This window comes from Spea bombifrons, chromosome 2 (assembly GCF_027358695.1).
Source record: "Spea bombifrons isolate aSpeBom1 chromosome 2, aSpeBom1.2.pri, whole genome shotgun sequence".
Taxonomy (NCBI): domain Eukaryota; kingdom Metazoa; phylum Chordata; class Amphibia; order Anura; family Pelobatidae; genus Spea; species Spea bombifrons.
This window is the reverse complement of record NC_071088.1, coordinates 99109382-99135999: the sequence shown is the minus strand read 5'-3', so window position 1 is coordinate 99135999 and position 26618 is coordinate 99109382. Positions and strand designations below refer to the sequence as shown.

General features: G+C 37.7%; 1 protein-coding gene across 1 annotated transcript in view; it reads right to left on the bottom strand.

The window, feature by feature from the left end:
* Window positions 1–25657, bottom strand: part of ABCC4 (ATP binding cassette subfamily C member 4) — an 89567-nt gene extending 63910 nt beyond the window's left edge. Inside the window, exons 1-13 of the mRNA XM_053455368.1 lie at window positions 25460–25657; window positions 14825–14935; window positions 13625–13745; window positions 12682–12903; window positions 10936–11025; window positions 10429–10592; window positions 9820–9945; window positions 8938–9187; window positions 6204–6311; window positions 2874–2963; window positions 2219–2410; window positions 1447–1541; window positions 617–703 (exon numbers count right to left, since the gene is read on the bottom strand). Of these exons, the coding sequence (XP_053311343.1) occupies window positions 617–703; window positions 1447–1541; window positions 2219–2410; window positions 2874–2963; window positions 6204–6311; window positions 8938–9187; window positions 9820–9945; window positions 10429–10592; window positions 10936–11025; window positions 12682–12903; window positions 13625–13745; window positions 14825–14935; window positions 25460–25533 (1730 nt within the window). The 5' untranslated portion in view covers window positions 25534–25657. The remainder of the gene's footprint in view (window positions 1–616; window positions 704–1446; window positions 1542–2218; window positions 2411–2873; window positions 2964–6203; window positions 6312–8937; window positions 9188–9819; window positions 9946–10428; window positions 10593–10935; window positions 11026–12681; window positions 12904–13624; window positions 13746–14824; window positions 14936–25459) is intronic.
* Window positions 25658–26618: the final 961 nt, after the last annotated feature.

Genomic DNA, 26618 nt, shown 5'->3' with positions numbered 1-26618 from the left:
GAAGTGGTGACCAGAGAAGGTAGGGAAACATTTAGAGAGTGTGACAGAGTGAACAAGAATGAGAGTGTGTGAATGAAAGGGCCAGTGAATTTCAGACCAAAAATCTGAGCTACTTGCTTTATTTAATCTGGCTTGTTTTCATGGCTTTGTACAAATCACCGAATTTACCAAATTCTGTAAATTTGTAATTCGTACCAATCCAAATGCACAAGTCTATTTGAGATTACCCAGTGTTAAGAAAATCCTAAAGCCTTTCCCAACACAAGAGAGTCATGTCAAATATAACATGTTTTTGTCCTGTACTCCAAACCAAAAGTTATTATTATACAAGGACAAACCCTGTCTGAACAAGTCTTTAAGGCCACAGTGGTGAAGGGGCCTTGGTCTATGTGATAGGAGTAGGCAGTTCAGGTCACGACTAATCTAAAGTCAATATTGAGTCATAGCAACAACTTTAATAGATACCAATGTTAAAACGAAAGACCTACAGGAGGTAAATAGTATAACCACATGTTCACGAACATAATTGCGTTGGGTGTGTTTATAATTATGTGCCGAGCAAAGTTACATTGAACCATATAGATGTAAACAATGAAAAACCAACGAAGGAACATACTTTTCAAACAGATGTCTCCCAACTTCGGCATCCACGGCACTTAGAGGATCATCCAAAAGATAAATGTCTGCATCCTGGTAAACTGCCCTGTGGAAGCCAAACGCAACAAATCACTTTAAATAGCGTGTAATTGTTTTACACCCGCTGTCTTTTTCTCTTTTCTAAGCAGCTATGGGTGTGTTTCTGTATCAATGAGAAGAAAGGGACTGCGTATTAATCTGTAGTCTGGCAACCACCATACACAATAACAAAACTACGGCAAAGCAGTATAAGAGCAATATAACTGCAAAAGAAGAAACAGAGCGATAAAAAGGCAAAACCCTTTAAGAATTTGTTTGGTAAACTGCTAAAGACAGTAAAAGAACTATAGTGAACAACGCAATGGTCAAATCAGTAGGAAAGTTGTCATATGTCGCTATCGGCATAAAACCACATTGAAAATCCCACGATATTACATGCTATGCACACCGGCATTCCAGAAGGTGCCTTGGTTGCGACGAACTAGAACATAATTTTAGTCGGTGTGGACGTATCTACTTTATGTAAGAAGTTTATTCCACCCATGCCAGTTCTCGGTTTAACCCTTAAATTATAATTAATTTATAATGTATTATATGTGAAGATAAAGATGCTCTAATCTGTCCTTTTCACCTGCTGTAAAGACACATACCTTAACCAGTCTTAGATTCAGATATCTTTATGCCTATCCTGTGCATGTTTAGACTCTCTCGCGGTACTGGCCTCTACCACCTCTGGTCAGAGGCTGAACGGAAGTATTTTGTCTATACCTCATCGTTGAAACTTTAAACCTGGGCATAACCAAGACGAACCTTGCCAAATTCACACGGGCTTTCTGTCCACCACTCAGCGTAACACCACGGTCTCCAATTACAGTCAGGTCTCCGTCATCTAATTGCAGCATATCCTGTAAAGAGAAGGTTACAAATCTGATCATTATGCCAATGTACATAAATTAATGATTAATATTTAAATGTAATTTTGCATTCTAATTGCAAGGAAAATACAAAGTGTAGTGTAACAAAACAGTCACTACCAGGTTATAGCATTAAAGGGATGCTCCAGCCATCTTATGCGCTCTAATGCTGTGGGGTCACTTCAAATTTTCATGGTGTGCCTCTTGCTAATTTTTCTCACCCATTTTCCGAGCAGGAGATATGTTCAACCACAGCTGCCGGTCTGCTCCAGCGCCACTACCTCAGATGTTTTTTTTTGTTTTGTTTTTTTTTGGGGGGGTGCATATTAAGTACTTAAGTATATGAGACACCTAAACTTTTCTGCTAGCGTACACGTATCTCTATGGAGGCATTACATGTAGGTGTGTCCAACCTACAGAAAAGTACTGCAAGAAACAAATCTGCAAAATGAGCAGCTACAGTTTGATCACAAACCCTTTAATAATAATAAAAAAGGTTATTAACCTTAAGGGGTTAATAAATAAATTAAAATGTTTGTTTTGTGAGATCACGATATTCCACGGATGCATTTTGTTCAGAAATTTAGAATATGGTACCGAACCAAACAATGCTAACACCCCATCACCCAATCATCTTTTTCTGTCTCAGATACTACAAAAGCAGTTACCTTTTTGAGGGCACATGCTCTGAGGACTCTCTCGTATTTTTCTTGAACATATTCTTTCCCAAATAATATATTACTTCTGACCGTTCCTGAAAATACCCATGGCTGCTGGGAGACATATGCAATTTTTCCTCTGACATCCACAAAGCCTTTATCTTTTGGAAGCTCCCCAAGCACCGCACTTAAAAGCGATGACTAGGAAAGAAAAGAAAAAAGAAAAACAATTTAAAAAAAAAAAAGTTTGAAACTTTTACATTAACTTAATAAAACAATAAAAATATGAATTAAGGTAAGTAAATCATTAGTAAAATGAGAGTTTTAAACCATTACATGAGAAAATTCATTACGACGTACACAAAAAATGGTGGGCATGCCTTACCCCACTATCTATTGTTAAAATAATGAAAGTGAACACTTGAAAACTATAGTGTCTTGACAAATAACACGTCAAGCAATTTTCCCCAACATTGCATCACCCATTTGGAATGCATTTAACAATCAATGTGAACGCACACACACGCACACATATTCTCTTTCACTAAATGCTCAATAACTACCACTGAATGTGGCTTACAGAGAGTATCAGCATTTTCATTATCTTGTAAAGTCAGTTTCCCAACCCGGGGGCGGGGGTGGGATTGAAAAAAAATGTACTCACTTTCCCAGCTCCAACAGGTCCGATTACAGCCAGTAATTCCCCAGGTCGAACGGTAAAGGATATATTTTGGAGAGTTGGCATTTCCAAACTCTGTAAAGAAATATAGTTTAGAATGTATTATATTAAGAGAACAATTTGATAAATCGTATTTTAATTTCAAAAGTTTTTAAAGCAGGATACTTATACACACACACATATACACTTATTCAAGTAGAACCTACAGGTCGTGGAAGGCATGTTTAGATAACCTTTCTATTTTAATGCATGTGCTGAAAATTCAATATGGCAGCTAATAAACAGGTACAAAGTTATGCACTGTAAGAATATGGAATGTTATATGGATAACGGAGTTTTTAGTTTAAGGTTATAGCCTTTATTAGGCCAACATAGAAAAGATGTAAAGACGCAAACTTCCAGGGCCCTGGACGTCTTCTTGAGATGGAATTCTTTTTCTACGTTGGCCCCAATAAAAAGGCATCAACTTCAAATAAAAACTCCGCTTTCTCGTGGGCCGATACGGCTATATCCATTTTTGTTGTACTGAAAATGCACAGATCGGGGCCAATAAAAAGGTTAATAGTATTATTTGTGCATTCAGTTTAGTAACTGTTATTTATTAATGCATTAAACCAAGTTTTGGCGAAGGTGTTAATTATTTAAGAAAAGGCTCTCAATGAAGTGGCTCCGTCCTTTGGCTTTAGCAAGCAATGCCCAGTTCAGGGCCAGCCCTACCATAGAGCAGAGTGGGGCAAATGCCCCAGGCGGCACTTTTGAAGAGGCGCCACTTTGCCGCCCCAATCACTTTTTTTTTTAAGCGGAGGAGAGAGAGGGGCGCCGAGTGGTTTTCACTTACCAAGTTGTCAGTACCCGCTCGTCACCCCTCTCTCTCCTCTGCGTGCCCTCTAGCTCGGTCTCGGTGCCGGCTTGTAATGCTGTAAAGCAGCGCACACCGTGGCAGAGCAGGGAGACTCGCCGCAGGACTGCTGGAAAGGTAAGTGCAAAGGGGGGGGTAGATAATAGGGAGGGAGGGAAGGAGAGGAAGGATAGATAATAGGGAGGGAGGGAGAGGAAGGATAGATAATAGGGAGGGAGGGAGAGGAAGGGTAGATAATGACCCCTGGCGTCGGCAGGGGGGCATTTTAAACTTCGCCCCAGGCGGCATTGTGTCTTGGGCCGGCCCTGGCTCAGTTTCACATCAATGATTGTTGCACAACTAACTTATTTACACAGCACACTGAATGATCTGGTACCAAAAAACATTGAACCACTCTCGTCCCGGGAGGAAGATAACAGGGTTAACGTTTTAGGTATACCTCTTTTGCTATTTTCCTGCTATTTCCCCCTTGTTTCCCATTAAATCAATAACCAAGCCCACCCCACATCACAATCATCCTTGGCCCTGCTGGCATCATTCATCTTTTTTTCTCTTTCACGTTGATAAATCACACAATTATAAAGTCGAACCTTCGAGAGGCTACAAAAATTCCATAACCCGTCACAAATAATCTTAACATAGTGACTAGCAAATGGTGGCATCTGAGAGGTCCTAGCAGTCTTTACAAACACAATTACTTTCCACAAGGTAAAAATATTCTAAATTAAGCAGGGATTTTTACTGTGAGACAAGAGAGTTATTATTATTATCTTTTATTTATATAGTTATCAGGAGATTTTTTGCAGAAGAGGTGTGTTTCAGCTAGACTTCACGATACATTATGAAGGACTACCCCAAACTCTCCCTTAAGTGAATAGACCCCATAGTAGTCAGGATCTGTTCATTCACACTGAGAATGCTGTAAAAACCCGAAAACAAGGCTCAATCCATACAAGTTTCCTTGCATGCCTATAATTTAACTAGACTGGCACAAAGGAGGTTCACTGCATATGTATAAAAAATAGTTATTGATAGGATTGGAGTTCTCCTAAAGGCCTTTATGACCTATACAATATTTCTGTACGTTCTATTACTTGCAGTGGTCTGATATATGCTCACAAAATACTGAGGGTAAATCAACATTACTCATCTTTTAATCTATTATAAAACGTCAATAAGGTCAAATCATATTTGGAAATGTATGTTTTTGGGTGGGTGAGTAAGCCAAGTATAATAACCATCCACTAGGTGGCAGCAGTGATCATCTAAAGGTGAATTGGCGCACAACTATCTTTTAAAAAGGGTTACTTTCTTTCCCTTGGGTTTGATTTGTTAAACTACCGCAATGTATTATAAAATAAGTACTTCATAATAGATCAAACACTTACAAATCAGAACAGCACAGAAGAAGACAAAGTCTTGATGCAAATGCAGGGTTCAGCGGCCATCGGTAACAGAGTTCAGCTGGAAACTGGATAAGGACCTGTGTGAACGTACTTAGCAGCTATCTAAACAGCCACGTCTTACCTTTTATTGTGTGAAGGAGCTGAAAAGATATGGTCTAACTGTATCTAATATGTGTAAATGGATGCTGAAAGAATATGTTTTCTACAGCATAACCAGGTTACTGGCGTTATTTGAGAATGTGAATGAGGGATCGCTGGCTACGGGTTCTTTTTTACATCCACTTTCCCTAAATAGTCACAAATACGAGGTTCGCGTTATCTGGTATATAGTTACTTTCCAAGATATTTGATCTGCATTCAAACTACAATTTGTAAGTTGAAAGGTTTACTTCATTTACTTCGCAGTACTTCATACAATACATATATTCAAGGGGTATGTCAAGACTAAGACAAACCGATACTATAAGTGGAGGGAGCCCTGCTCACAAGCTTACACTCTTGAGATACTATATCACACACACACACATACATACATACATACATATACATACATACATACACACACATATATATATATATATATATATATATATATATATATATATATATACACACACACACACATATATATATATATACATATACATATGTGACACTTCTCCAATTCTTTGATGTTGCTCTACTTATAAAACAAGTAAAAAGATACAAACAGCAATTAGCTGGGAAGGGGCAGCCTAGTGGTTTATTATATTTTTATGTATTTAATGTTATTCCCCCTATTCCTTACCATGATGCTTCCAGGTAACCTTAAAAATAATATACAAAAAAAACAAAAAAAAAACACCCTGAACACTTTGACCCACATTCAAACTGTGCCAGCCAAAGTTGTGTTTGTAAACCCGTCAGTGCTCGGATAAGTGTTATGAAAGCATAATTTAGACATCTTGTAAAATGAAATGAGCAGCATGTACCAAAACATTGCATTCTGAAGACAACTCAAGGGCAGGAAATTAAACACTAGGCAACGTCAACGCCATCTCACTTTCTTACCGTGTCCCAGTAACCTGTGAGGTCTTGGATTTGCACCAACAGATTTTCTTCCTGTTCATCCGTCTCTTCAAGAGCTGGTTTGGTAATCTCATCAAGCAATAAAAAATTCTGAAACATAGGTTTAGAGATTTTTAGTATCTGAATACCCGCTAATGCGTTTAGAAATAGAATCTGAAACATAATAAAACACTAAATACAGTTGCCTTGAAAAGTTAAGCTTCCGAGCAGCACATTATAGCAGTCTGGCTTGAATTTAAATTGATCCTAAATAAAAAGTCCAAATGTATCACTGCCACAGAGCACGGATATTGTTAGTTTTAATGTTCTATTAAATAGGACTTGCCGGAATTGGGGTACTTTAATGTTGTGGCATCAACCAGTGTGATGGAATCCCCAATATTTTTGCATTAGACAGGCATTTCTAAATGGTATCGGCTGGGTATACCCTTTTTGTGCTCTGTATTAAATAACAGATGTGGTCAGTGACCATACGGAAGCCTACTTGGCCTCAAACACCAGGAAGACAATCAAAATGTAACTTTGGTTTCTTCATCCAAAGAAAGCCATGACCACTCAAAAGTATGACTTTTAGAAACATGGTGCAATTGTAACTACCCCGAAAGCCAATGATTGCCCTTCTCAACTACAAAAGGGTGAGGGAAAATATTGTTGATGATTTAAGCAAATCTAGCATCTTGTTTGCCCTGAAACATAGCGTAGATTAAAAAAAAATTCTAAAAAATAAAGTATTAAATGATTTTATTTCCGAGGCCTCCTGCCTTTTTTTGGCAGCGTGGAAACGTATTAAGTCACTGTTTAAACCAAAGGTTAATCACTTGAAGGAAAGTGCAAAAATGCAAGAACAAGCATGTTGAACATAATTATTTTAAAAAAAATGTTTTAAACAGCCCTGTGGAACACTCTGAAGCGATTATAGGGTTATATATTGAGGGGTTTCGAAATGCATGATGGTGTTACAATCAAAACCATATGTCTGCTTAAACAAAAACATTTGTTCTGATAATCTGAACAAGGAACTCGGTTTTCACGAATACCCTAAATCTCTATTATAAGGATGATCTGGGTTTTTGTCTAAATCTCATGGTTCTGGTTTTCCAAGCGGCAGAACAGGGGCTAACAAAATCAAAGGCTTCCGCGTCAAATAATCACCCGGCACGCGATATATTCCCCTCCAGCGCTGGCTCGGGGAGACGCTGGTGAAAGGAGTGTGTTCAGACCCCTGTGTGTACATGTGGAAAGTGCTTCCAACAGCCAATCAGCCGCAAGAATAGTATGACCATGGAGGAGAGAAGCTGCTGCAGCAGAGCAGCCTCTTCTGTGTCAGGTAAGTGCTTTGTTATTATATATTTTTTTTTGTTTAGGTAAAATGAATATTACTCACAGAACACTTTAATATGCACTTTTCTATAGTTTGTGTGCTAGCAGGGACATGGCACTATCCCTTTAAACTAGTTTTTAATGGCCAGTCCGATACATATACACGTTTGGCTGTAAATTGCATATATTATCTATCAGGTCGCATGCTTAGTCTGCAACATCAATGGCTGTCTTGTACTGATTGCTGGGCACTTTACAGATGACCTATAAGGTTATATCATTTCAGATCATAGCAGGGGGGTATCATTATTACTGGTCCAACACTGCAGCGGCAAACTATACATACGATTCAATTGCCACAGCATGGCATGTTCTGTTATGTTTGTAACTAAGAACTATTTATGAAAACTATTTTAGAGGGGTTCTGTATTTTTTTTATTTTTTTTTTTTTACTAAAAGCTTGAAATGTAGATACTGTGATATCTTATCTCGAGAGCAAGCAGTGAACATGTATGCCTATTTTCATCTTCAAAAAAGGAGAGTCTACATATGCCTGGCTGAATGCAATAGCAGATCAGAACAAGAAAGAAGGAGCTACTGCTGCTCCACATGCTCACAGAGAAGATTAAGAGGAGGATTAACATTTTGGAATGCCAAACCACTAAAATCTGAAAAGTGATTTATGAGATGGTGGGGGTTGGTATCAAAGTTTAAAACGCTCTTGGTCAGCATGCCAACCAGTTGAATGGTCCTCCTCCTCGCTGGACCATTCAATCGGTTGCTATGGCAATAAGACCACTTTGTGACAGAATCACTTTCCATACATAATATAAAGCAGTTTGCTTTTTAATGAAGTTATTGTTACTATAATGTTTGAATATGCTTCAGTAGTTCCTGCACCCTGACTGGTGTGCCATGTTGTGACCGGTGCTACCGTTCTTTGGAAGACTTTTTCCCCAGTGAAGCACCTTTACTATGTTTCTAGTTCCTGTTACATTCTCACCATAAGTTTTTTGTTTGTTTGTTTTGTTTGTCATTTTCATAATGGATCTTTTGATGACCAAAATTTAACACTACTGTCTGCATTCCTCTCTACATTGCAAGCTCCTTTTCCTCTCGTTTCACATAACAATCAAGTCATGTTACATATACTACTTGGTATATCCCTGTATACGCATTGGACAGCGCTGAGGGATATGAAAACACTATTTAAAGCAATAATAATCATTGTGTAGTCAATCATAAGATAACAGGGCTCTCCAAAGTGAGGATAAGAGTGTGGATTTTGTTTTATAAGACAACAGAGTATGAAGAAGTTGGCTAGAAATGACAAGCGATGGGCTAAATATATAAAATGAACGGTTATGAAAACAAATGACATTTGCACACACTGTACCTTGATTCTCCTTATGCTGACTTTTGCCTCAGAAACCCTCTCAATAGCTGAGGGGAAGAAGAGAGTCACAGTGAGTCTCACTGCACTATAAAGGGACACTGCAACAAACACTCGACTTGCAGAGATAACATTGCCAAGCAGAACATACGTGGTGAAAGTCACAAACACGATGATTTTGCTTGCAACAAAGAAAGACGCCAAGTTGATTCCACGAAGATATGAGCTTCGGAGTACCTTGGATATCTCATTCCTAAAATAAAGAAATGCAAAAAAGCAAAACTAATGCCTTCAAACCACACAGAGAAGTAAAATACAGTTAAACACATTCTTGGATCCATGCTGGAGAACATTACTGAAAGGAGAAGTTGTGCCTTTTCTATAAAACAAACCATTATTGCTTTACCAATGCGGTTTGTTTACTTTAATAACATCGCCAATTATTTCTTGGCATACAACACCATCGAGCCTACTGCACGCAGGTTCATAGGCATTTGCATGATCCCAATGCATTATCTAGAGCAGGGGTGTCCAACCTGCGGCCCTCCAGCTGCTGCAGAACTACAATTCCCATACTCCTCAGCCAGCCCCTTAGCTGAAAGAGCATTATGGGAGATGTAGTCCTGCAGCAGCTGGAGGGCCGCAGGTTGGACACCCCTGATCTAGAGGTTCCAGGGGTCTGCACTGAAATCTGCATCCACCCATCTCACTGGCAATACAATCTGTTGAACAGGTCAACATGCCATTAAAATGAAAGGAGCAGATCCAAAATAGAGAAAATTTAAAAAAGTATTCCCAGCATATTAACCAGTAAACAGAGATGTAGATGTGACCATGTACAGCTATGTATAAAAATGTAAGATTAAATTAAAAAAAAACACATACTTCCTTATGTTATTGACGAGCTCTGTAAATGGCTGTTCCCAAGCATACATCTTAATTATCCTCATTCCGGATATTACTTCATTCATGGTGCGAATTCTGATGTCTGTGAAGGCTGCTGTCTTGCCCCTAAAGAAAGACAAAAATGTACAAATGACACACAAGTTACACAAAATGCTGTTACAAAAAAGACAGTTTAGCAAATTTTGCCCTATGAAATACCGTAGGCAAGCAGGCAAGGGCACTAGTGATAAACTACTATTATATCTTAATATAATACCAACTGGATTGAAAAACATAATAAACCAGGAAATCTGGAATAAAAGTTACAAATGAATAACAACAGGTTATACTATTTTTTGGCAAAAAAAAAACAAAACACACACACACACTGGCATGTGCCTACATAGGGATGACCTAGGTTTGTTGAAGAAGTAGAGATAATATATTTTTAAAATGGGCAGACAAAACATTTTGCCTACATCATAAACCCAAAGGTGGCCAAAATTATCCTTGCTACCGACTTCTAATATTAACATATTTAACATGTCTAAACACATGGACACAACAAAAATAAAAATGCTACTAAAAATATATATAAATATGATTTACCTTAAAGAAGTGAAGAATTTACCAAGACATGTTTGCAAAGGCATCAATATAATTAGCACAGCCATTCCTGCAAGGCACGACGGGCCAATTTCAATCCAAAGAAGCACCGTTACAGCTACGGCTTGCAAAGGGCCAGCCCACAAAAAGTGAAGAAAAATGGTAACCTGTTAAAGATGAGAGGTTAAAATTTGTATTGCACAATTTCACTATTTTTTAAGCCTTAAAATGTTTGGCATATATCAATGTGTCACATTAAAACAAAGAAAGCAGTATAACAACCACCTTTCCATGGTTAATCCACACTGGTTAGTGCTTACTGAATGCATGTAGAAGACATGCATATATAAAACAAAAACAATAAACCACGGCTTATTGTTTAAAAACTAAGCTCTGTTCCATTGAACTATGCATACATGAAATTACTCTTCTGTATTATTTCTATGCGCAAGGACAAAAGAAATGTGATTTATATAATAGTACATTGTTCACAACGAAATCTAACAGTACCTGGTCAAACTTATTCACATCATTTGACAAGAGATTTACTATTTGTCCTGTGGTTGTTTTTCCCATGGCAGTGTTACTAAGACGAAGAGCCTACAAAAAAAAAGACAAGAAAAGAAACAGATAAAATTTCATACATTACCAAACCAGTCTTTCCAGAGCACTAAATCAAGCATTTAATCCATTAATTGGCTGTTTTGACCAGCTAACTTGTGTTAGAACAGTAAAACTACATCCCCAGGATTGAACAAAGTTCCACACGTGATTGTGTATATAATATACACACACACACACACACACACACATACACAATTTTATAGATTACAGCACCCCTAAAAGGCAAAGGGGGGGGGGTCACACCAAATATTGATTTGATTTACACTTTACATTTTGTTAATGTATCACAAATATACATGCTACTACTTTTTAAAGCATTCTTGCTTTATAGCATTTTTTCATACCTGCCTAAACCTTTTGCACAGTACTGTATAAAAAATATATTATACACACACATATATATACACACACACACTTATATATATATATATATATATATACATACATACATATACACATACATACATACATATACATACATACATACAGTGTTGTGAAAATGTATTTGCCTCCTTCCAGATTTGTTCTATGTTTGGTTATTTGACACATTTAAATGTTTCAGAGCATCCAACTGATTTTAATATAAGAGAAGGACAACATGAGTAAACACAAAATGCACTCTGGGTTTTTTTGTGACCTCCTGGATGAGTCGTTGATGCCGGCCACTCCTAGGAAGGTTCACCAGGGTTCCAGATTTTCCATTTGTAGATAATAGCTTTCACCCTGGTTCACTGGAGTCCCAGTGCCTTGGAAAAGTCTCTGAATTCCTTTAGATCATGGCAGCATGTGCTGTCTTTTGAGACATTTTAGGCTTCTTCACTTTATAATATCGGGTTCTAATTATTTAATGTTTAAAATCAACAGAGCTGGGTGTTTCTAGTGAAATTGAAATAATTAAATTGTTTAACTGGTTAATTTAGTAACTTTTTCACGTTGGATAGCTTTTTTCCTTCTACACATAGAATCATAATTTATAAACTGAATGTTGTCTCTACTTGTGTTATCCTTGTCTAACCTTTAAATCAGCTTGATTTAAGTGTGCCAAATTTGCAAAAGTAGAAGAAACCGGGAACACATATTTTCAGGTGCTGCTTGAATGACCAACATGTACATACAGAACAAACCAAGAAATCAGTAGCAAACACTACTTAAAAAGCACTTAAAAAGCACCTGTTTGAAGCACAAAGACACAAAATGTTAATAACAGCATTGTATTATTTTCTGTGCTTCCAATAGGCGCTTTTGGATAGTATATCTACGATATATAGAATTTAAATTGGAGTACTTTGACGTAGTGGTGGGTTAGCCAATATAGTGTATAGTAATCCACAATATTTATGCTTAAATTGTATTTGCTTTGTGTGCACTGATTTTTTGCTTTGTTTAAAATATATATATATAACATTTTTGGTATAATAATAATAATAAGCACAATTCACCCCTTTTTCCTACAACATTTAGTGTGACGTTATACCTGTGTATTATACACGTGTCTTATTGCAGAGATTTTATGGCATATATCAAAATACTTCGAGCCAAAAATAGGGTTCTAACTGATTTTCCCTCTCAGAATGTTTAGGTCCTTTTAACACAAAACACACATGTTTTAGGTTTTCTGAAGGAGACTCTTACCTTCTTATAAATCATGTGGCACATGGCTACTCGAAGCTTCATACCGGCTCGGAGAACATGATAAAAGTAGATATGATGCAGCACGGCTAAAAGGAGGGTGCAGACGGACAAGGCGGCAGCGTTGATATAAGCATTAGCCAAGGCTGCATCACTGGGATCATTGATCTCAAAGTAACTCACAACATTTCCAAGAAATATTGGCTGGATCACTTTAATGCTTTCCTAAACAGAGAAGAAACAACCTTTTAAAAGCATGGCCCTGGTCGAACGCAACTAAGTTAGATAATTCTTTTAATAGTAGACAGATTATATATGAGTGTTAATCACTGCCCTGTTCTTTCAGGCAATGGTGCCAAGTATAGTATTTTACTGCAACTAAGCAGGAAAGAACACACTGTACTTTTATAACTCAGCTTAAGTGGTAACAGATAACTCACATATCTCATAAAAAGGCCAAGGAAGTAGAACTGTTAACAATTCTAGACAAAATCAGGCAAAACATTTGTCTAGAGTGTGTTTATAATATGTTCAAGTACTTTGCATCAGCTAAGTTTTAGAAGAGTCCTTGATAAAAATGAATACAAACTATTAATTGTTTACCTTTGTTTTTAAGTACAGAAGATAATAAAACATTATCAAGGTTAGAAATTAAAAATACTGGTTAGATTATCTCCAAAGTCCACAGTACCATGTGACATTATTTAGAGAGAGAAACAAGTATATAGAATACAAGGAATTACATGTTCTAACGGTTCTACTTATCTACTTTATACTATAAATATATATATATACGATTGGTGTGTAAATTAAAGGTTACATCAGTAGACCAATCCTATTAGCATGCCATGCTTCATTCACATATAGTAGTAGCAGGTACAAATCCTGGGTTGAATGTAAAAGTTAAGTTATAGGAGTTAAAAAAAAAAAAAATTAAATTATGTACCTCAATAAATGTAAAAAACCCTAAAACTGAATAGGCTCTCCAGTAGCAGCGTATGATGGCTTTTGTCAAACGTGGTGCACGTGCTTCTTTTTGAGCTTTTTGTTTTTCCTCCTCCCAATACCTGAAACAAAATAAATATACAAATTTAAAAACTGGGTAAAGAGAGAGCTTTATTATTTCAAATAATAGATCAACGATTTATCTATTTTTCTGGGATCAGAGATAATCTCACAAGAGGCTTGGGTCACCACCTGACAGAATTCCGGACTCTAGACTGTCGAGCTATGCATATATTGCGCATGTTCCCTTCTAGTTGTCAGCTAAAACTGTATTCCTGAGCTGCTGTGATGCTGCTTAACCATGCATTTTAAACTGATGCCTTGATGTTAGGGATAACAGCATAATATAGACGCTAAACAGTTGTTACAATTAAATCCATGAGTTGGACCAAATGCACCAGGAGACTAGTCAGGACCATATGGGGAAACATTGGCATTTTGTATCAGATTTTTTACTTCTTCAATAAAAGCTATTCACTATTTGTGTCACCTAGCACCAGAAGATCAAACACAGTCCAGTAAAACAACGTAGGTAAAGTCCAAGAACTCCAAGAACTGTTACAAATTCTAGATGGACTGGACAGGACATTGGATGGGTCACGGGTAAGGGAAAAGAATTTGCATGATTACCTCTGGTCTACGTCTCTGGTAGATATAAGAAAATCTAAACAACCTAAAATTGGAACATTATACAAAATAATACAACCGACAGATGGATTTCAGTTACGATTTTAGCTGAAATGTAACACTTCCTTTTTATTATAGATGGGGGGGCAATGAAAGCAATAACCCAGTGGAGAATCCACCAATAATAGTAAATTGATTTGCTACGTTAATATTGTCATGACTGGATCATCAATTAAATTAGAATATAGTTGTGGAATATTCAACACACAACAGAATGAAATTGTGGTAAAAATCTCCAACACACCTTGGATTTTGTTATAAGGTTTTCTTATAATATCATTTAAGTGCACCAAAAATTGTTCAGAGGTTCATCAACTAGTAAAGTAAACTCTCTTCATAGACACATTGGCAAAATGGAGCTCACCCACCGCCATGTAAAATGCAATTAATCTGGCAACAGGATTCATGCAATTACATGCAGAGAAGTTCATATTTTTTTAGTTAAATTTGTTACCACTGAAGCTCTTCTCCAAGCCTTTCTGAGGTGTCTTCGGGGAGAACTTTATACATGTCATCTTCCTCAAGCTTCCGTTTGTGGCCAATAAGAAACAAGGAGTTGAGCCAGCTGAGAATGAAAGAATGAATACCTTGGTTATGAAGCACGTAGATCACATATAATCTTCCTGCATGCTGAAGGCCGTAAATCTAAGGCCAGATAATGATATGCAGAACAGAAAAGTACAACATAAAAAACTATTTGCATTGTGGTTTCCATCAAATAAAACATCTCTCATTATCAATGACCCCCTAGTATACACTGGCCTATCAAACAAAACCCACAGTTGCTTGAAATGGTAGCCACCATCTAAGAAAGCCAACAAATTGCCAAATACAGCACATAACTTCACAAAACGCAGTGTCACAAGGAATAAGTGAACTGACCAAGTAAAAATCTAAGATTATGGTTTCATGAACATTTTCCCTCTTTTCCTGCCAATATAACACAACAGACAGGGGGAGCAATACCTTTAACCCGATGTCAAGATACTGGATATAATAATTGCATATGTGTCAAACATCAGTATATATTATAAACACATCCTTACCTACACACTACAAAAATATCACTTCATTGTTTCCAGTGGTTTAAGAGGCAATATAAAAACTAATTCGGAGAAAAAAAACAACAGTCATTGGTCTAACAAAATGATTTTTCATGAGAAGATTAATCTCATATTTTGTATAAAATGGATAACAATACTAGCTATTTATGTGCATTGTTATATTTAGTTACGCCAATCTTTATTACTGTAAAGAAGACGCAAATATGCAAAAGAAAAAATACATATATTAGCTTCCAAAAATTATGGTAGGTATGTGGATGCATTTTTTTTGTACATTTTCTTAAGAGTAGATAAAGTCCACCCAAAAAAAGATCTCTACAATTAATTAATTTTAGAGCTTGAAATGGCACAAAAAAATCTATTAATAATAAAAAAGCATGGCTGCTGATATAGTGCTTGAGATTTCTTAGTCACTAGTTATTATTTATTGTTTTATATATACCATAGTTAACTCCATATTTCAATTTGTTTACTTGTAGCAAAATATATAGACCAATGGATTTTTTCTTTTCGCTATTCCAATTATTAGCCAATATTTTAACTTTATCATCAATATCAGTTGAGCCAGATGGCTCAATTCTGCTGGGTGACAGACTTGGTATCAAAGTCCGTTCATTTATTTAGTCCAAATTTCATTCAGAATATGGAAAGGAACATAAAGATCAGGAGCTATTTGCACACCAATAAGCCTACATTCCAGTACTAAAAAAGCATCATTACAAAATAATGGTTGATAACTGGAGATTGTCTACGCATAAATTAGACAGCATCAACATAATGACCTGAGATACATAGATACGGATAATATAAAACCCAAACCTGGGAACTACCTGTGCAGGACGCGTCAGGACCGCCAGCTGGCTTTGGTGGGCAGCCCCACCAATATCACAGGAAACACCCCCAATTTAAAGGGGAAAAGGGAGGGGAGTGCCAGGACCCCACTACCGCGACCGGGATTTGTTTGTTGACCCAGAGAACGGTTAACTTACCAGAATTCTCCAGGCCAAACACAGAGTTTCTAGGTATGTATTCACGCACATGCACACACGGTCCCATCCACTAATAATGGCACCCATGGTAAATATGAGCAAAGACGACTGTGGAAATGTGTCTATTGTTTAACCCTTTGATTAAAAAAAAAAAAAAAAAAATTCACACAAACAAAAATGCTTTTGGTATGCTGAAAGAGACACATATTAATGTATTTAGAATGCAATGTCATAAAAGTCCCTGTCCCAATACTTTTGTCCATATAGTGTTGCGTGCGCACAGAGATATATATATGCGTGTGTGTGTGTATTATATATAGATATAAAAAAAATATAACCCACCTATATAAACCATTAAAAACCATCCAATTTAATATAAGAAATAATTGTACAATATACAGTACTTAAAATCACATACAGGTTTAATAGAGGATGTTCCATACCGTACTCATGGTCAGTATGGGCCACTAATTTAAGGATAGCATAGAACATCCGTTACCAAAATAAAAACTTACAATACTTGAATTATCAGTGGTTTAAAATAAAATATCATACACAATGAAATCCCAATATTCCATTTGTAATCCAGAGAATTAGGATGGGGTCTGAAAATGTTTGCAAGGCACTGTATATCTGAGGTGAGGAAAGATCCCTTGGCCATTCCATTCTTCAAATATAAAGCTTTCCTGTTAAACAAACCCACATTTCTGTTTGTTTATCAAGCAGTAAACCTCACTGCAATACTTTACAGACTAGCTTTTAACTACATTAGTGATTTTCTACTCCCAGACTTCTTTAAACACAACAACCCTTTTGACATTAAGTTACAAAAAAATGTAAAAAAAAAAAAAAAAATCTTGCCTTCTCTAAAATAATTCAGGAATAGACATTTAAATGTCAATTTCTTTTCACAAAATGACTTCATGACAAACTCCTTCCCCCAGGGCAATGTTTTCACACCAAACGCCCCAAGTCAAATTCATGTGCAAAAGTCCTTTACCAAACATGTTATTTTCCAGTAAGTCACTCTTATGAGTCAAGTGATATTGTGGGTGGCTTTCCCTGCTCAAAACACCACACTGAGCTGATCCCGTATGGAAATGCAAATGAAGTCCTACTTAACTCTTTTCTTTATAAATTTTCATTAGTGTCCAGCTGGGTGATTAAGACAACACCATTCTATTGTTTACCACAGGCAGTATGACAAGGAGTCAGGTTTTTTGCCTAGCAGATCGGGCCAAGATTACGGAGCTATAACACACACTAAAACTGTTCCCCTTTAACTTCTCTTCTAAAGAGCCCACTGACATCCAAATCAAGTGTTTACCCTTCACCCTTCCCACAGCTAAGGCTCTAATTCTAGGTAGGTAACTTTCACCTTTACTTCAATTTACAGATTAACGCATGATCCGCACTGAAAACCCTATTAGAGAAAGAGGAACAGTTTCAGGACAGTCTTTCATAACCATGTCGACATGTAATAACTGCTCACAGGCCGTGCAAATTAAATGTACTCTGTTGCGTAATGTGTATGTTTTTATTTTCTCGTTCACAGACAAGTCATTTCTGTATCGTCAAAAATTAAAAGTTGTATTTGAAGCTACAGTAATAATACAACGAGAACTGGAGATTATAATGGCAAGACAACTACAGAAAAGGCTACAGGAAAAATACCTGAGCCTCAAACTATTTTGCCATAGGATCCGGAAGGACAAAGACCAAGATTTGTACACCCTTTCTTACACCAATTCTTACTTTCACACAATTATTCGTATCTGTTATGAAGGCAGACACTACTATATTGGCTTAGGAGCTACAAACAGGATGTACCGGATAAGATTCACCATATTTAAAACAAAATCTGCCTTTCCAAATAGAAAATGGCAAAATTCCATAACTCTTCTTTTCGTTGGCGAACAGCCAGTAAAACCAAACCCACCAAGATCCCTGCACCCAAAATCTCTCAAACTCTTCTAGGAATTTAAAAAATAATAATAAAAACGTCAATTCCCAGCACTACCCCAGCACTTTCAAGAAGGCATTGAGTCCTACGGTCTCGTGGAGCACAAGAAATCACACCACTGCTCCTGATTACATTGGCCGTGCTTCTGACAGTAATTGTCTGCATGTTGCCCCATTGTTTGACGAGAATCCTTTTCAGCCAGAGGAAATGTGTTTGCTGGAAATAAGTGAAGTTAATTGTTCTGCGTAAGCATTCTGATCCCTTGAGGATGATTCTCCTATCACACCCCGTAAATTGAATTCTCTATGTCTAGACTAATTGTTGAGGATATATGAGTGCTCATTCAGAAACACATTTTCCAAAAGATGTAATTACTTTTACTTGGGGAGGAAATAAATTAGCAAAACTTGGCATGAGATCAGAAATGTTATGGCTAAGGACCAAACAGGTTCACCCAGGTAGCTCCAAGAATCCCAGAATACTTCATTCCTACCCCCTACACTGCCCATTATTCAACATAAGTTAGAATGAACAACCCTAAAACTCTGTAGGTTTCTGTAAATTTGTTTTAAAGCACACATTCCCTGCAGATAACTTGAAGATTTGTAAACACCTCATGACCTCAAACTATAGAGATTATGAAACACTTACTTGTCCTTGAAGAGTCTGGGAGACTGGATTTGCCCTTCAAAGGCACCTTCTCGGTGCCAACATAAAAACAATCCTACGGATAATAATTCATGGGAAAAAGCCAAACACTCCACTGATTATTATCGGATTTCATCTTATGTAGTCTAAATGTTCCTTCTATCTTAAAGCTTTTTCATGAACGTAGACTTTGTGAAACTGAATATATTAAGTCAGATTTTAAGTCACTCTGTGTCAATAAACAAAGCCCTCCTATAATCAGCTAATGTATATATTTTATATTCACTTCACTGCTAATATCACATTTCCTCTGGCATTATTCAGGGGTAGGTTCATTTTCGTTATACTCTTACTCTTGAAAATTAAACTTGAAGTATTTTTCTTAAACCAATTGAGTAATTTATCTCAAGCCATGAGAAGAAGTTACATACCGTTCTCCCAGGCAGCCAGGACGTAGCTAACCAGTTGTTAATATTCCAAATATAAGCCTCTTACCCTTTTGTACTTGTATAGCTAACCATAGTTCACATATTTTCTCTCAATGCCAAGGCAAACACCTAAACTATTTCATGGTGTAAGTCATGCTTTCCAGATTAACCTTAACCTTAATATTGTATACCCAGTCTGCTTTATGCATGCATCATATTCAAAAGGGGGGGTACCAATTACTGAAATTCAACAACAAAAAAAAAGTGTAAAAATAAGCAAGAAACAGACACGGTAAATGTGTTCATCTGTTTTTGGTTAGACACAGATTTGAAGACATCTTTCATTTGAAGAAGCCAACTTTTTCTTTAACTTTATACTCAGTGTCTGTTCCTGCCACAGGTGTCAGATGGTCCATTTAAACTCAAAAGGAGCAGTCCTGTATCTTGGATCTTCTTTTTAACAATGAGCCACCTGGGGGTACTGACTAGTGAAACGGGCAAATCCTCTCAGAATAGACAGCTTGGCGACTTTCCATCCAAAGCTACCTAAAGCTATTTCTATTGACAAATATATAAATAATAATAAGTACTAAAGTAATTCATTAATACATTTTGATTTCTAAATAATTATGAATTTCATACTTTTGAGGTAACAATTTTGATATACCCAGGATCTCTACTGATAAACAGAATGGTTTCTTAAAGACCATCAACTGCTTGTAGAACCAGCCTAATAAGATGATAGCAGAAGACATTTTGCTCAATGCAAGTGTATCTGTTATATGAACTTGCGAAGGAAGTTGTAGGTTATAATCACATGTAGGGTACTGGTGGACGTTTTCATTACCCTTTCATTAAGGCAAGAGACTCAGTCACCAATTTTTTGTGGTACTTCTCCCATGTTGGCTTCATGACTATCACTCCCTAATGCTTCCCATCCAGGAAACAAGCTACCCATTTATTAAAAAGGTGTTCTCCCTCTCCCTGCATCCTCCAGTTTGTAAAGCAAAAACCCAAAATTATTTGGCAAAAGTTTACAGGTGCGGTTCCATTTCATTTGCTTGAAGGTCTTGTAGTTTAAAGGGTGGGAGTTGCTGTAGGAGGTCAGACTGCTGCTTTGTAATACATAGAGGAGAGCTTTTGAAGTATGACAGGCGTCGTTGCTGAGCAACTCTAGCATCTCAAACCTTTCAATGGCGGTTTTAAGTGGCACTGGGGAAAAACTTTTCTTTTACATCTCTTTACAGAATGCAGCATTTATCTGGTGATATTTTTATTATCATCTTTTATTTTTATAGCGCCAACAATTTACTCAGCGCTTAATGACAGACTACAACAAACCGATACATAAGGAGGAGAAGGCCCTGCTCGCAAGCTTCATGAGGCACCCTGGGTGGAACAGCGGCTTTAACAAATATCTGAGGAGGGTACTGGGAATTATGTTTCTGAAATTGCATTTATTAACAAAACTAAAAGCAGGTGAAACAGCACAGTTAAAACATTTCAGTGCAAGTCAGAACATGACTGACCCCTTGGGAGACCTGAAATAAATTTCAGTTTTGCTATAGCTAGATTTTAGAGACAACCCTATCTACAGCTTACACTTTACAATCTATGTATTGTAGGGTACCACGTATGATGGTATATAGGTAAAATCCTATAATTATGGTAAAGAAATACAATATAGGTAGAAAACACATGTCCACAAGTACGGCACCTTTTATGCACCTCTCAACTCCCATCACTTCTTATTCAGGCCAAGGGGTGGGAATTGTAGACCACAACCCATTTTGATTGTTTAAATACATTCAACTATTTATTTAAGGTGGAGTAACTGTGATATTAAAAATTCTGTCCCCTGTGCGTTGTAAGCATGGGGACTAATACATACAACAGATAACCTGGCAGCATGCTGGCAATTTTTTTTAACTCACAGAGAAGATGCCGGCCGGTCCCAGACAGACCAGCATCATTCTCTCTCCATAGAAAGGTACCTTGTGTTTTTATTCTAAAAGCAAGGCATGTGTCTATAACAAAAGTCTTGCACGCAAGGCTGTCTGGAGGAGATCAGAGCGCATCATCACAGCACTGTACATAGCTTGAACTCTAAAGGGTTAAACTGCTGTGAATACATGGCTAGGATAACAGAATTGTCGGTGACATTCTGCCATTCACTGGCACAGCTGCCTTTGAGCGCACATCGAATCATCACATGCTGTTTATAAAGCGGTATGTCGTTAAAGGTTTTTGGACAGGTGTGTGGAGTAGGTGCAGCATTTCTCTTTACCCAATCTACAGGCACATAGGGCAGCTAATAAACTGTAAAATATATCGATGTAGTAGTTCATTTGTATACGCCTTTTCATATTCGCAACAAAATATATTTCTCTTAAGATTTATACCTTTTTTTCAGAACCTATGTGTGATACAATATTACCAACACTGGAGACCAACTCAGGTTAAAGCAGCAGAGCGCTCTTTACATTGTCTGTTCACTCTGAAATGCTACACGGAGAAACCCAAAAAAGAGCGATAAAGATTTGTTTATATGTAGCTACCCGGATTCCATGAATGATTTTATCCTGAGGAAGTTAACAATACCATTACATGCTGACATTCTATCATTTCATATGTACTGGATTAAGGTGTGATTAATCTGTCACTTTTCCCATTGCTACAATTAATTATTCAGCTCTATATACACTAAACCTACACAACTGTGCTTACTAATTAAAGTAAGCAATATATACCGTACTTAAAATTAATCTTAAGTACATAAAAACAGCCATCTTTGTTTTCTCAAAATCATTATGATTTTTTTCTCTCCATTAACCAATTACTACCCTGTTGTTAAACTGTGCATTGGTCCAAATAGTCTGTGTAAGGACGTTATGCTGTAAAAAAGTATAAATAAAAAAAAAAATACTCCAAACATATTGTGAAGAAGACTTTTAAGAAGCTCGGGATGATCGCCATGATATGCATTTTAAAGCATAAAATAGCTTAGAGGTCGTGGAGGGGACGTCTATAGAATGCCTTTATATGCATTTTTTCCCGCACAGGGTATATGTTTGGTAAAACCCATCTCCTGACATGCGATATGCTCACTACCAGTTTATTCCAGCATTGAGCAGGGGAGAACTACCGGTAATTTGAACCCTATGAGTACGCAAGGAAAGCAATCCCATTGGTTTCAGCCAATCAACAGCCAGAACACAGAAAGAGTGGGGAGCTGCAGCTTCTCTCTATCGTGTTGGGGTGTTTTTTTTATTATTATTATTTACCTTTTAAAGAATATATATTAAATCACTCTTTTTAAGGCTTTTGGGTTGTGCGCTTGCATAACCTAGACAATTACCTTGTGTCTGCGTTGCAGAAAAATAGCCCTTTGACATTATCTACTTATTGTTTTTAGAAGCCATGCTGTCCCAATGTTGTCATAGAACTCAAGCTTCTGGCATTGCAAAAGAATGTATTAGCACCCTATAAAACAATGCACCAAAACACATCTTACTACAAGGTTTATCAGATCAGGATATTTTTGGTTTGGTAGAATGTAGAGGCCAGTACACATGCACCTGGACAACTTATATGAAAGAACTTTAAAAATAATATGATATTCATTCACTAGTTAATAAGTTTGCTCTTTGCGCTCTTTGCATTAAACTGAGTTTAGGACCTCAGATCAGAAACATATTGAACCAGAGTTAATAAGAACCTAATATGCATTTGATGCTTTCTGAAAAAAGAAAAATATATATTGATATCAATTAGACCGCTCCATGTGCACAGGGTGTTCCTGTCAAAATCCCACATAAGCCAGTGTCAGAGGTGAGCATATACAAGATACATCACCTGCAAACAAAAAAGCTGGGGGGCAACGAAGGAATAGAGGAACTCTCATATATTTGCTTGGGGAAACAATGATAAATACAGCACTCAGCTATCATATGATCCCTGGATAGTCCCTTTATTAGCTTGGTTTTCAGCATGGGGTTTATTCTTGTGCAAAATGACTTTTGGTATCAGTAGTAATATATTGCTTTTCTACACTTGAAAAGTGAATGTGTATTTTCTGTAAAAGAAAAAAAAAAGAAAATGGTTCACCATAAAAGGCCTTAACTCAAAAATAAAATAGTCTTTGTGGAATTACATCAAATGTACTTAAAGTGGGTAAAAAAAACAGTGAAAACATTTTTTGGTGGTGGGCTGAGCAAGAGCTGCTCCTTCTAATCACATGCAAACTCACTCTAGTGAACTTATGTTTATCAGTCTAAACTGAACTCTAATAATACAAGGCAACCTTCCAGGATGCTTTGGCAGTATCTCAGAAAGTGTACCCTCAGGTCAACTGCATTGAGCATATTTTGCAAACCTGTTATAAAAAGATTACATTAGAAAAAACTATCTAGTAGAACATTAAGTTGTATAAGTTTGAAATAAAGTAACATCCAGGCAAAATATTATGGCATTAGGGTTGAGTATTCAGCAAAATAGCAAAGTGTGCTTTGTAAAATGATTAAGAGATTCCCCCATTCCACCTCATCATAGGAAGAGGTCTGCATGTCTGAAACAGAGGATGTGCATCTTTAAATGAGTGTAAATATGTAACAAAGAAAGTGGGAACAGAATCCATGAACTGTAGCCATAAAATGTATCCTTTTTTAATCCTGATAAAGTACTGGCCCTTTAAACCCCTAGCAACCAATGATGTAACAGGGACGACATAAAAAGATGAACCTAGAGGACTAATGGCATACCTAGTACGTCATCAGTAAAAAATGGTCCCACGTCATTGTGATCACTCTGATCAATGGTTCACCACCGTAGGTGACTGCTCCATTAACAGGAGCAGCCAGTTTACAGCAGGTCTCCTGCACTTGTGTGCATGTGATCGATGCTACTGCCAATTACATGCACCGATACAGTTAAACAACATTGACAGTGCTTGTAAACACTGCATTTGTCTCTGTTCTCTGCCCCTCTCTCTATTCTTTTAACTGTGATCATGAGCTGGACAGAATCAGAGAACAGTAAGTAAGTCCCGAGGCCAAAAAATAGTTTTATTTATTTTTACCTCACCCTAAGGAATTAATTTTTATGTACATTGGGTAGTTGGTGTGAAATTAGTTAGATTTGATTAATTAAAACCTAAAAAAGAAAATATTGTCCCAAAAAAGGGAGTGACTTAGGTCATGGATAACCACTTGGCTGTCATTGGCAACATGCATTCACAGTTGGAGAATCATGCAACCGAAGTGGATCTTGTGTAGTTGATGCTCGAACCCCATGTACAGTGGGATTTAAGCTAGTAGACCACCTCATCCTTAACATGATCCAAAGCTCATACAAAGCTGGTCTAGATATATATATATATATATATATATATATATATATATATATATATATATATACACACACACTCATATTTGGATATGTGGACACCTTTGTTTTATTGAACATTTTAAGAAAAGCAATAAAAGAATAGGTCTGGACTTCTTTAAAAAAAAAAAAAAAAAAAAAATCTAGCTCACAATGACATCACATTCTCCTTCCTCTTGGCCAATATCCCGATGTCAAGAAGAACTTCCCCGACTGAATAATTCCCAATCCGGTGTCAGAATCGTGAAAGCTAAATCAGAAAACCCCTTATCTGAAGAACTAAATCTAAACACCACCTGGAACCGTCCAGCACCTACTCACAAGTACAGTGGCTGAAAATACCACAAAGACGTACCTAAAGTGGGTAGAAAGTACCGAGAAGCCGCTTTAGCACCGAGCTGCAGGGCTCGTGAGGGGAAAGGTATGATTTACAGAGCTTACTGGAAGGCTACTAAGCTGTCAAGCCAGCCGTTCTCTCCTGCCGGCTATTACCGGACACACACGTGGGCTCGACATGTACACCCTTGTGTACCTCAGCCGGCACTGTCATGTGTTACCCTAGCAGCCATGTCACGTATCAATTACAATGGAACAAGACGACGGAAAACTTCCTACCAGAAAAAGATTTTTGAGCAGAAGTTGGCGTTTTGCAGGGGGTTGTCTTTGCCTTCCTTGCGCACGGGCTCCATAGCGTCTACCGCCTTCTTTGCTGGGGGTGCCCGGCCTGCCTGTTCATGAGGACACCTTGTGGGTGCCAAGGTCCAGCACGGTAAGCAGCCTCTTCCCGCAGAGAAGAGTCTCCGCTGAGCAGACTTCCCAGAGGCAGCAGCGCTAGCTCGAGCTCTACATAGCCCCGCCCATCCTCGCAGTTGCTTCATCCGATTGGCGAACAGACCTAAACCTGGCAGAAGCTGCTACAAAGTGCACGCCAGATTACGTCACGCCCCCCCCCTCACCTCCGCCAGAAGCGTGCCTGGCCGGGGGGAGCGAAAGGTGAGTGGGGTCCGGGTGAGAGCTGAAGGGCTGGTTTCGGTGCAATCACTTTAACGTCCTCGTTGTAACGCATTCGCAGGGACAGCTGTCATTTCATGTTGCTCTTATGTGATACAGCAGGGGTCATGTTCAGTCGGTACCTCAGCACATGTATGTATATGTTTTATTGGGCGCTAACAGGTTTACAGTATAACACACGTTATATAATACAGTAGCCTACCGACGTTTTAACCAGGATACAATAGATAGGAAGTCATTAGGATAGGCGGTACCTGGTCCATAGAGCTTACAGTCTAAGTACAGAATTTAGGGCCCGTGATTGTTCTAAATAATCATCTTTGGTACCTTATGAGAAGCAGGTGATGGAATAACAGCAGTGGGAGGCCTGTGTTTTAACAACTTGGCCATAGTCTTGGACAGAAGAGCTAGAGCTCTTGAACTATAGGGGTGCAATGTTAACAGGTCCAGAGGGGATTCTGCTTACCGCTGCACTAGTTGTAGTCTACATGCTTGGGACCCTGAGGGTCCTTAACTATTAACCCTTAATTAAAAAATCCATGTAGCAACTTGCCAAATGGCTGAAATACTGATCCACATGGAAGCCTGATGTATGGTTATTCAGACGCACCTGTTTGAGTCTCCTGAATTCAAGTGGCAAAAAAGCATGGGTTGGGTGTCTCGGGTGTCGCCAGATTTATGTAATTACCGTATGTCAGATGTATTATGTAACAATGAAGGCATCAGCTTCAGACTTTGTGACCCTGATTCTGGCCTTTCACCC